The sequence below is a fragment of the Gavia stellata genome, chromosome 10 (assembly GCF_030936135.1).
Source record: "Gavia stellata isolate bGavSte3 chromosome 10, bGavSte3.hap2, whole genome shotgun sequence".
In the NCBI taxonomy this organism is placed as follows: domain Eukaryota; kingdom Metazoa; phylum Chordata; class Aves; order Gaviiformes; family Gaviidae; genus Gavia; species Gavia stellata.
The window spans coordinates 19,762,172-19,774,816 of record NC_082603.1 but is presented as its reverse complement, the minus strand read 5'-3'; the positions used below and the strand labels follow the sequence as shown (position 1 = coordinate 19,774,816).

The 12,645-nt window shown below is 38.7% G+C and overlaps 1 protein-coding gene across 1 annotated transcript in view; it reads right to left on the bottom strand.

Moving 5' to 3' along the window:
* Window positions 1–12,645, bottom strand: part of COL24A1 (collagen type XXIV alpha 1 chain) — a 173,356-nt gene that overhangs the window by 130,502 nt on the left and 30,209 nt on the right. Inside the window, exons 7-8 of the mRNA XM_059822180.1 lie at window positions 10,604–11,907; window positions 2,505–2,558 (exon numbers count right to left, since the gene is read on the bottom strand). Coding sequence (XP_059678163.1) covers window positions 2,505–2,558; window positions 10,604–11,907 — 1,358 coding nt within the window. The remainder of the gene's footprint in view (window positions 1–2,504; window positions 2,559–10,603; window positions 11,908–12,645) is intronic.

The window sequence follows — 12,645 nt, the reverse complement described above, 5'->3', positions numbered from 1 at the left end:
CTCAGTGTTTGTCTTTCTCTCACATGAGACTGAATTTACTGGTTATACCTTGCAGTATTACTGCAAGGTATATCTGTTAAGTGCTCCCTCTCACTAATGACAATGTTGACATAACTACACAGAAATACTAATCTCATGTGCTGTTTGAGAGATTAATTTGTACATTGGCAACTTCGGAGGCACTGTTAGGGATTTAGAAGAAAGGAAACAAATAGAAAGTGCCAACATAGCTGCAGTGCTGAAGCGGCTCCTAGCTTTTGCTGCTTGCATTATTATCGTCTTGGGGCATAGTACTGCACCACAGAGGTGCAAAAGTATCCTCATGAAATGAGAGGCATCAGGGGAACTTCATCTCATCACTGACTAATTCTGAAATGGCTGAAATACCATGATTGAGAAACTCATAACAAGCCAAGACACTTAGAAAACCTTAACTGTCAGATGTGGACTTCTCTACCATAGAATTACAGAGATCAAAATCAGTTTTTAATGGAAATCTCTAACCATTGATCAAGCATTGATACCATGCCCAAAGTGTCCAACCCATGTGAATCTGTCAGGATGTGGCTCTGCACTCTGCTGCTTCCCTTTGACACCTCGAGTCACATTTCAGGATCACAAATGGCAGCTCATGTGAAGGAAGACAGAAGTCACAGGCAGACTGGTAGATGCGGACATAAACTTTGCATCAACAAGGTTTTACGTGCTTTTTGGCTCAAAAAACTCCTCTATCATACCATGTATCTTCACTAGCTGTACTTGCTTGAATTTATCAGTGTTGTACAAACTAAAGAGCACTGACATTTCAAAAACATTTATTTCCTTTATCAAATAGTTTTATAGACTTTCTTGGCCCATATAAATATGTATTTTAAACTCAGCACTACTGGTAAATATTAATCTCAGCCATTTCCATATTTTTCCAGGCACCCTATTCTAAGCTGTCTCTTCACATTGGAAAGCATGTTCTATTCAATAATTAATCCAGAAAACTCACATGGTAAAGCACTATGCTCCTAAGTACTCTATACCTGTAAAAAAGACCTGCAGAAAAAAACCAAACCCAAACAAACAACAACTGAGCAAGAGAGATCTCACCAACAGACATGGCTTTAAACATATGGGCAGCCTCCTCTAAACCAAAGACAACTTCCCACTTGTGAGGACCTACTTGGTTATGTGGGATCCTGCCTCTGATGCCAGACGTATCCTCAGCAGAGGCACTATGCAACATGAAAATCTGTGTTGTAAGAATTGTCAACTCTTACATAGAATGGTAATTCGAAAAAAGGACCCAAGAAGTCAGGAAGATATGGATTTGAAGGAATAGTTTTCATTTCATACTTTTAAATGTGTCTCATCCACTCCCTTGTCTCCAACTGCTCTAAAGCATGTTTGGGTTTCGGCCCCTTTGACCAGTGCACTTTCCTACCCAGTCAGACCAAGTTTTGAAAGCCAGCAAAGCACATGATGTTCAACACACTATTGAGCAGAAGCTTGTTTAAACGTTCCTCAAAGGCTGAGTCAAAACTCCTCCCACACGTCTGCTGAGACTTCATATAAACTACTCCCTTATCTCCCACTTGCGATTTGCCTAGATGAGTGCACTCCAGCCATAACCACTTACATTCCCAAATACCATGGACCAAAATCATCTACACAATAAATCCTTACCTGTTCCCTCCAGCTGCCCTTCCCCTAAATCCCCCCCAAATCAACCATGACCTCAGGGACTCCTCAAGCATTATTTTTTTATATTTTTTTTACTACACAATTGTGCAAACACAGATTTACCTTCTTGCACTCCATCAACTAGTCCTTGCAGTGGCACAGGCTTCTCCCATGCTCTTGACGGCTAGGGTGCAGGTTTCTGTTCACTGTGGCAAAGCCTGTGCTCTGTCCCCTGGCACAGGGCAAGGCTGCTGTCCCTGCTCATGTTGGGGTGCACTCAGTCACACAAAATAAATCAATGTTTGCTACTGTAGCTCATTTCTTGCACAAATCACTCAGATACCTATCACCCCTTTTATCAAGCTGCTGTAACACAAGAGACTAAAACAGGTTTTTGAGAGTGGTTTTTTTTCCCCTCTGTCTTGCAGTGGTTAATTTTTTTATCCACTGCCTGCTTCTCTGTGGCCGTGGCATGCATTGCTCACTCCCCCTCATTCCAAAAACAAATGAACATGACCTTAGACTGCAGCAAATGGGAGCAGCATGGAAAAAAACTAGAAGTTAATATTGCGAGCAACAAAAAGCTAGGTACAAATGTAACAGCGCTCTGTGCACGCACCCATACGAGGAATTAACTATGCTGGAGGCTCACAGTAGAAAAAAAACCTGTTTGCTTTGCCTTACTTCAACATATCTGCTAAATGTTAAGAATCATACATTTTCATAATCACCAAGCATATGAATAAAGTTGAGAAAAACAAAATTGTGCAAACTCCAGTTTGATTGTTAGTGACCTGCCTAGAGCTACAGAAGAACATAGCTGTTTTACTCACCCGAGGACCTCTCTTCCCTGATGGACCAGGTAAACCTGGAGGACCTGGAGGACCCTGGTGATAGAAAATCAAAACAATTGAGGCTAAAACCTGATACAAGAACAGTATCACAACTCTGAATCAGACCAGTTCTAACTGATGACTTTCTGCTCATGCAGACCTTCCCAACTTGAAAACCAATTCCCAAACTACAAGCACGTGTGTTTTAAATTTGGCTCTAAATCAGATTGCTGTTTAGAAAGTATCTTATGTCAGAGGAATTGGAGCTAACAATCTAGATAGTAACTTTTACTTCAGTGTATTTGTATTAAAGAAAGAAGAGATCAGTTCAAGGATTAGAAACCAGCAAGTGCAGTGTATTTCAAAACAAAGAACAGAGAATAATTAAGCCTTTTTAATAAGTGTGATGGCATGCCAAACACATTTTAGAAAAGTCAGGAGTAACTGTAAAAAAATGAGATACCAGCTCACAGAAAACACATACATAAAATAGAAGAAAATAAACATGGACAAATGATTGTTCAGCTTCCTATTAAAAGCTTCTGATAAGAGTAACTGGTAGCATGTTTGCCCTTGTATATAATGAATATCATTCTCTTTAAAGAAAATGCAGTTGTTTTTTTTTTTAAATGCTAGTATACAGCCAGATGTATCTTTTGCAAATAAATTAGATTATTAGTCACTATATTAGAGTGTACCACCCTCTGTACATCTAGTTGTTTTGACCATAGAAACCTTTCCTTTTCTGTATGTGATTGCTGTTCACATTCAAGACCCCAGGATCTACTTCATTGTACTCAAATACAAATGAGAGCTCTAGACTAAAATCTGCATTAATTTGTATTATATTTCATCTATCACATTTGAGTCCTAAGGAGGCATGGGCTATTCTTAAGGGTGAATTAAATTCCCCACCAAATGCCAGCACAGCAAGTCCCAGCTTTAACAGAAACCAAGTACTCCCACCGCAAGGGAAGATGGGCATCAAGAAAGTCAGACCTCATGAAGGAGTTCAGCTGATGATAGCAGGAAGGGATTAAACTTGCTCTTTCACCAAGGCTTCCTTGCAATCCTGTGTTCTGTATATACTACAGCCTTTCAGCTGAGTCACTAGACAAGATACTGAATATCGTACTGCCCATCACCAAACAACACTGCTGAAAGCTGGCAGGGATACCAGGGAAATCAGAAGGGCAACTATGGTAGCCGAAATGGCCAAGTTGCAGGCTTTGCAAAAAAGGAAAAAGAAAAAAAAAGAGAAGGGAAAAAAAGACAAACACCTCCTGGGATTTTATTAGCAACCAATGCATTATTTTATGAAGACAAAAGTTGCATTTTTAAAAACCTAAAGTTTTGCAGAAGTTATGCTTCTTTTTCCTTAGAAAGATAATGTCACTGGCAGAGAAGACGGTGCTGATTATGGACTTTAGGCATTGTCAAGTCAATTACACTCATTTCGCCAAAATACAGACCACTTTGGACAATTCTGGGAGAAACACTGTTGTTCTGAGGAAGAAAAAAAAATTATTTTCCTCTCCAACTAATCATAATAATGTTAGGAGTCTAATTGTAGTGCAACTGCCTGCTCATAGTTGGGAATATTTGTATGTCTATACATACTGCATTGAGTCATGCTGAAACCAATACCCTGCACTTCCCTCTCTGTGTAATTTAGAAGACACAAATCTGTGTAACAGTCCTGGTCTTTAAGTCAAACCGTAACATGTCATACATTTAGCATAGGAGGTTTGCTATTCAGTCTGATGGCATAAATGCTCACTAGCATCCTCATACTTTTCTAAAGTAAAAAGGCTTTGTGTTTAATAACAAAAAAAATGTAGCAGACACATGGAAAGCTCTTGACCTGGCATATTTCTTCAAAAACGTACCTGAAACGGCACAGAGAGCTCCAACTCTGCCACTGCTGAAGTACTATGCTTCCTAATCTCTCCTCTCAAATTGTAAATTGAGATGCATTTTGCTTAGAAAATTATCCTGGGACTACAAATGGAAACATATTATATTTTTTATTAAGTAAAATAGTTGCAACTAATGCGCATTCTTTTGCGATTTGTGGTACAAAGTTCTCTATCCTTATTTCAGATGCTCTCTACGTTTCCTTAAAAAGATATTAATAGCCACACCCCATTTTCCTAATAGAAATCTTAGTGAGTATTTATTAACATCCCTGATCTTTGCTGCTGATTTATTGAATGAGGGCAGTGAGAACAATTTTCCTTATGTGACTTTTTACTTTTTTTTAATAGTACCTGCTTCCTTTGCAAAAAAAACCCCACATGACAAAAAACCCAACCCCCCACTTTGATTACACTAATTCATAATTACATATCTCTCTTCATCTAAAAAACACAAAAAGAAGAAAACCTAATCATAACCAAGCCCTCAGCAACCCCTGAAAGAAGCAGTAAAACATATTTTGAACTAATCAGCCAGAGATGGATTCAAGGCTTTCTAAAATAATGTCAACCATTGTAGATGAAGTCTCTGGTCAACAACAATCAGCAATTAGCACCAGCAATCCAGGTGTTTGATTAAAGTATTAACAAGGACTCTCCTTAACCAGAGTACATTACTCTTTAACCTCCAGCTTAGACTCCTCCCTTCAACTCAAGCAACATCTCTGCTGACAGCACACTTAGTAGAGCACACGTAAGTCTTCCTGGAAATGTTTTTCGGACTAGTTGTAAGAAGTTATTCCACCCCATGTACTTCTTCAACCTGTAAAGCAACTACAACTTCAAATCAGCATGACTGGTTTTATATTCGCTAGGAAGCTATTTATGCCTCTTAGGCATCCATGTAAGCCACAGAAGTCAACTTCTGAGAGTGAGCCAATCTCTCTTAAACCAAGGAATTAGTTATTTGTTTGAATATCTTTTCCTCCAACTACTGGAAACAGTAATTAAATAAACGTGAAGCAATTAAAAGTGTTAGCATGGTTTGCCACCACCAAAAAAAATAGTGACTTTGTGTAAATATTACTGACACAAATGTTAAATTCCTTTATTAAATAAGATCAGTTTGCTCAAAACAGATCATATGTACCTTAAGAAAGGTACTACAACTTACTGTCCTTAGGAATTGTGAAAATTTCATTTAGCTATTGAGGGGAGACGCTCCATTTCCAAATAATCATGGCTTAATCCTGAAACAACAGAAGTAGATGCTACTCTTCAAGAAATTTTCACTATCTTTCAAACGGTCATTGGGATGAATGTAATGGTGAACTTTCACAGACATTTTCTAGGATACTGAAGCCCTTCTATGGATGCATGCGTTTTAAACTTGCCCTACACCAGAGGGAATAGGAAGCATTTCATTTACATATAACAAGCCCCTAAGATTTCAGCTGCACAATAGTGAATTCTGCATCAAGTAGCTAAAACTTCTGCACAGGCATATGCTGATCCTGTTGTCATTCAATACTCAAATCAAATTCACTGAAGTTTCTCTTGCAAAATAACTATGAAGTTTCTCTTTAAAAGGTATTTGACTACACCTCAACCACTCAACCTCAGCTCACCTCAAACACTTTTTTCAAAGACTAAATTAAAGAAACATATGAGTTTAATGCTTGATCCATCAAATACCTAAGGCAGGTGGTCCTTCAGCAAAACAAAAAAAAGACATGAACCTTTCTGCAGATCATCACCAATATACCTGAAATACAGCAGGGAAATAAATAGAAACATCAGGCTCCAAACCTCTTCCAAAAAACTCTCCACAAAAGGAAATTCCATTTCTAAGATAACTAATATCACTTGTTCTGTTGTGCAGGTATCACTCTGATTAGCTATGTTTTCCTTATATTCCACCTCAAATTTCCTACTCTGTCTTGCCATACTTTCTGTGAACTGGCAGAAAAGTGTCTTTAACTCAACCTTTGCAGAACTATAACATTTGTACCTTACTTTCATTACTAAACATACTTTTATTTTAACCTTTGTTTAGAATCATATATTCTATAACTGTGCCACCGTTGCTGCAACCTTCTGCAATCCTTCCAATCTGTCTACATCCTTTTTAAAGCTCGTCATCCCAAACTGAGGACACTTCTCCAAACTGCAGCCTCAGCATACCCAAGCCAGTAGAAAAATAGCCTGTCTCTGATACTCACCACTCCTGGTAATGTATCAAGTATCACACTGATAAGATGCATTTATTCTCTAGTGCACTATAACATCACTCTATCACCCTCATCTGACTACCTAACCAATCACTCCCCCATCCTCTATTTATACTTTTAATTTCTGTACTATTGTACTAAGTTTCATCCCATCAGTTTTAGACTATCTGGAATTCTGATTCTATCACTCGGAATTCTGCTAGCTACTCCTAGCATGCTTTGTCTACCTTTTTAAAGCATATTACTTCATGCAAATATTAATTTAATTATTGAGCAACAAGGATCCTACCAAACATGAATGTCCACCTATTTTTTCTTCTTGCTTCATTTGCATTTCCCTGGAAATGATAAAAAAACCCTGCACGATTCTCTTTCCAAATGCCCTAGTGCAGGCAGTCACTTGTGTATGACTAATCTCCTTCCTTTACAGCTGTGGAAGTCTTTCCCTTTCTCTGTCAAGAATTCCTACAACAGCCAAAGTAATGTCATCAACAGAGGAATATATATATATGGCTTTGGGTTATGGATTAAAGCTTTCCAATATTGTTGAAGATAGGGAAACTGCATCAGTTTCAGGTGAATTAAAAGAAATGTTTAAATATTTAAAGACTAACATTATCTTTTTTGCTACTACAAATAAACCAGCAAGAATCTTAAGTTTTTATCTGGATCAGCAGATACTGAGACAGATTTCTCAGCCTGGGTAGGGAGACATGAGGGTTACCTGCAGAGCTAAAATGCATGGAAGTGATTAACTGCCCAGTATATCCCCTGTGGCTAGGGAGAGACTGAGCAAGCAATTTTGTTCAAGTGAAAAATAAGCTAAGAGTGAAATCTCTGCTGGTGCTACCCTTACTGCTGTTTATTTAGCACCACATTTAGGATCTCTGCACTGCCTTCTTTCAGGGTTCTTACCCTCACACCTCTTGGTTGGAATAAGAGCATCTCATCCAGGACTCAATTCTGCCTAATGCAGGGCTTGCATTTCCAGTTCCTCCTGGCAATATCTCCAGACTGCCTCTCGTTACCAACTAGATAGCCTAAGGAACACCACCTTTTGGTCTTCTACTATTTCTCCTCCTGGTTGAGTGTCTTCATAATCCAGTAAGCTTTTCCATCAGAGAAAACTAATTCCTAGCTCATTTCTCAGATGAAGCCAAATCCTGTGCGGATAGGCCTGCAGATGCAGTTACCTACCAGCAACTACCCTAAATCAGCTCTTCAGCTTACATCAACTTCTCCTTCTACCATTGTGGGACTATGTATCATGTTACTGCAAACTGCTTTAGGACTGTGCAATGAAGAATATCGATTTGAAAGTTAAGCTGTTAAAAATACACACCAGATTTATTTATTTTTTTAATCTTTATACAGTGCCAACACTCTCTGCAACACAAAAAGGAGTGGTTCATCAGATGAACGGAGCAGATTTCCCTCTAAACTACTGGTTCAAGAGACCACACTGTTCCACTTTAAACTCACCTTATATTTTTGTAGGGGATTTTGGTCATTGCAACTGCTAGAATTTTAATCAGGGTCTTAATACTTTTGAAGAAATAGGTGCCATTTTCCATATGCTATCCATAAATAAAGCCTGAATTCTGGAACCCTGCTTTGCAGTGGTGGGTGAATTCCACAGCTATGGGATTACAGAATACAAGGGGCCTAATTATACAAGGCAAGAATCAGTTCTGGTAGATGATTAAAAGCTAAAATGAAGCTGAGGAGTTTAAGAACCACAAAAGCTAGTTCTTGCCTGTCAATTCCAATAGAACGAACATTATTTCTGTGTTGAAATCTTGAAAGAAGGTTCAAACCAACCACAACATAATGAAAGAAGACAAAAAAAGGCAGGGGGGTTCATGCCTCATCAGGATTTTTTGCTGCAAGGGAACATTGCAAGTTCCTCAGTGTTGCTTTTTTAGACTCCTCACTGCTAAGACTCTGGGGGTACTTATGTATTAAATTGTTAGAGCCACACAGATAAAAGCTGGATTATCTCTGGTCTTCTCTACATGGGTTTACTAGACTGAGAAAGCAAACCAAGACCACCTCTTCAAGTCTGAGGCCAACAACAGTGGCAGGTACTGTGCTACAAGACCTCCATGGAGCACAATTCTTTACAAAAGCTTGTGTGGAAGAGGCCATGCAGAAGCCTCTTCTCCCTTTGGCATCAACCTCTCTGGCAACACAGTGCTTTAGTTTTGCCTCTGTTTCAGTGGGTGCTGCTGGCCCTTCAGCCAACCTAGTTCCCACAAAGGTCTAGATTAACTTCCCAGCTCTGCCACAGATCTCTAAGACCTTGGGCATGTTATTTAAATCCTGACCCAGCAAAACATTTCAGCACAAATGCACCATATTCATTGCTACAGACTATACCGAACGCAAGGTCTGCTCTAACTGCCTTCCTAGATGAGACAGACTTCTGCATCCCCAGTCTGTAAGAGAGGCATAGAAAATGGTAATATAGACATCTTTGAACTTTCCAAATCAGCTGTCATCTTTGACACTGTATGTACAGTGTCTGTCTAGAAAAATAACAGAGCATTTCCTTGGAGTTTCTTACTAATGCAAACAACCAACAGCATTATCAGCAGACATTTCTGTGCCACATAAAAAAGAATGGATTTAACTTTCTTGGCTGCAACTGACTGAAATCACAATGTACAAGCTATGTGGTAAAATTAAAAGCTTCCATTAGCAGTTACCAAATGTCCTAAGCTCCAAAAATGGAAATGAACGTCACATTGATGACAGCTACACAGTTAGTCATACATCTCCATATATATTATCGTAAGGGACAAAAAGAGAAAAAAAGACTGACTTCATATTCAGAAAAGATTAAGCAAGAGCACCCCTGGACTAACGCAAATTACTTATTTACACATTTTTCAATTGTGTAACAATCCGTTTGCATCCAGATCCTCTTTAGAGTAAAAATTGAGCTTTTAAGTAGGTTTTCAGTTGCTGACTACCTTAAGAAAAAAAAAAAAAATTCAGTGCTGAAAGAATACAAGCAATAAATTTATGGGCACATTCAAATATATATTAGGAGCTGCTTAACACATTATATTGCTTTCCAGTAATAACCACACAAATGCATACACACACCAAAAAAACCTAAGATGAGCAAGTGGAATTATCTACTCCATGCTATGGTTTAAAATTTTTAATCAAAAACTCAAACAAGCACTAACTATCATACTTACCAGGCTAAGCAGGAACTGCTATTCTTTCTTGTCTGCAGCTTCATATATATTGCTCCCATTTTTATGTATTAAAATGTTTATGAGCCTTGTGCACACAATAAGAAAGGATAAACGGGTTTCTATTAAAAGCAATACTGCGCATTTGCAATTGTTTCAGGGATCACTTACCCTGCAAACTGAAGAAATACCACAAAATCTTGTAAGACTGTTCTAAAAATCATTTTACATGCAAGTTTGCATGATCCTGTAACCTTGGGTTACAAATGGTTTTACCAGTCTAGTTTCTGCAACCGGTCTCTTTCTACAATTTTGATAGCATTGCTCAACTGAGAAAACTATGTCAGTCTTCCAAACAGCCTCGTTGTTCTTTCCATGGATGAGTATCTACATTTGTGTACTGTATGAATTTATCCTGTAATTTTATTAAGTGAGCAGTCTCCATAATTAGCAGTTACAAACATCTGGCTGCATTTCAAATTTTAAAGAAGTCTGGGTCACCTACCACTTCACCAGAACATGAATGTCTTGAATGTCTTTGTATTCTGCCAGTAAATAAAAGTAGACAACACTTATACCAAAATTACATGCGGGAAGAGACAAACTTAAGGCAGACAAACATTTGTACAGTACAGCTGGGACAAGTTGCAGTCACAGCTATGGCATGCTTCATGAGGTTTCTTTCAACGCCTCTGTTAAATGTATATTGCTGCATTATAGTAAAAAGAGTAGTAAAGATAACTTACAGGAGGTCCAGTTTCCCCCTTTGGACCTCTGACACTTCCCATTTCAAACATTTTGTCAAGATCTTCATAGTCATAAGCATAATTATCAATACCAATGTCATATCTGTTTTCTGTGTGAGAAGTCTCATCAGCATCAAATGCACCTTCCTGCCTTGGATTGAGGTGATTATCCAGAGAGAGGTCAGCAGGTAAACCGTACAGGGTTGCGTTGAAGATTTGCTGCTTTTTGCTTGGTTCATCTAAAAGCTGTTTTGCTTTGTCCTTTCCCTTGCTTTTAGTTTTACTCTGTTTTACAGGGGAGATCAGAGAAGGCTCGCTTTGTCTGCCTGCATCTTCTCTGGTATTATCTGAAGTATTTGGATATGATACTGTGGGGGTTTTAGTGATGTTTCTTTTTTTGCTCATCTCCTGCTGATGAAGAGGCAGATTGACATTCTCCTGGAGTTCTGTTTCAGGCCAAGCTTCCAGCAACAGAGGTTTGGCCTCTGGAAGCTCTGATGCAGAGACATTTCTTGACTCAAAGTATTCTGTTAGAAAGTGAATCTGAGCAACACTGATAACAGAAATGTTTGATGTTTCTTCCCTTCTATAAGCTGATATGCCTTCTGACTGTTTTTTCTCATCAATCATCATCTTTGAAAAAACATCCAGCCCATCTGACACATGTGGTGCTCCTAGCAGAGATCGATACGTTTCAGCCTGGCGACACTGCTGTTTCACATATTTACAATAGTTTGCAGAGGCTTCTGCAGAGGGAATAATATCTAGCTGACATATAACTCCTTCAAAGCTGACAGAGTGAGAGTTCATCCTTCCCAGGGTAAATAAACCATCCAAATCAAACGTCTCCACTTCAGAAAGTATTTCCCTGCTATAGTACTTCTTTCCACACTCAGCGAATATCGAGACAGTCTTGTGTCTAATGCCAATGGCAAATGAATGCCATTGTTCATTATGAACACTATAATCAAAGTACACAGACTGCTTCCCTCCAGTGTACACCACTACCTTTCTCGGTAGCAACTGGACACCAAACTGCAGTCTACTTTTGTTCCTAATACTGAAAAGAAAAGCATTATTTACTCTGTAAGAGTACAACCCAACTAATATGGTGAACTGATGCCCTAGATTTGACGGCAAGACTTGAGTGGTGGGGGACTCAATATGTGCATCACTAGTTAGTAGAACTCCTGATATAGTTAGACGAACACCCTGAGGTAACAGAGATGATGTTGAGGGCACTGTCGTCTCTGAGGGCTGTTGAACATCTTTCACAAGGCCTAGTTGATGAAGAACATCTATTGCTGTAAAAAGAAACAAAGGCATACTGTTGGCTTCATTTACAAGCTCATAAATTCAGATCCATATAAACAAATGTACACACAACATCGTAAAAAATCTGTACTTCCCAGAGCATATATACTGCACACAGCAAGGCCATCAAATTTCTAGTGTAAGGTACACCAATCTTTCACATAAATAAAACAAATAATTAAAGCCATAACAAAATTTCCATCTTTAAAAAACCCAACCAAACACGTAGAAAGGTCCATGTAATGCTCATTGTAGGTTAGTTCATTTATGAAACTGAAAAATCCCCATTTGCTGTCTTCAACTTTCACAGCAGTCAATGAACACACTTTGTTAGTTCCTTATTTATTTGGCTAATCCTGGCTACTCTTTGAACAGATAATTTTTTTTTTTTAACTTTAACTTTTTCTTCTGCAAAAACCTTCTGCAATAAAACCATGCTTTTCCTCTTTATCAGAAAAGTTTAATTTAACGTATTTGGGGGAGGGTTGCTTTGCTTTTAAGAAGGGACAAGCTATTTATAACACAGTAACACCTCAGCAGAGCACCAGAAGACAGTCACTGGCTCAAATCAAACTACAAAGGTAAGCCTTGCTGAGTAGCTACTATGTGCTGCAGAGGTAATGCAGCTGGTACCTGGGAAGAATTGCTGTGCTTCCACCAGGGACCTTTCCTCCCGCCAAGCAAGGCCCTGTGCCATTACAGAGCTGGCTTCAAAGGGAATTGTTTTC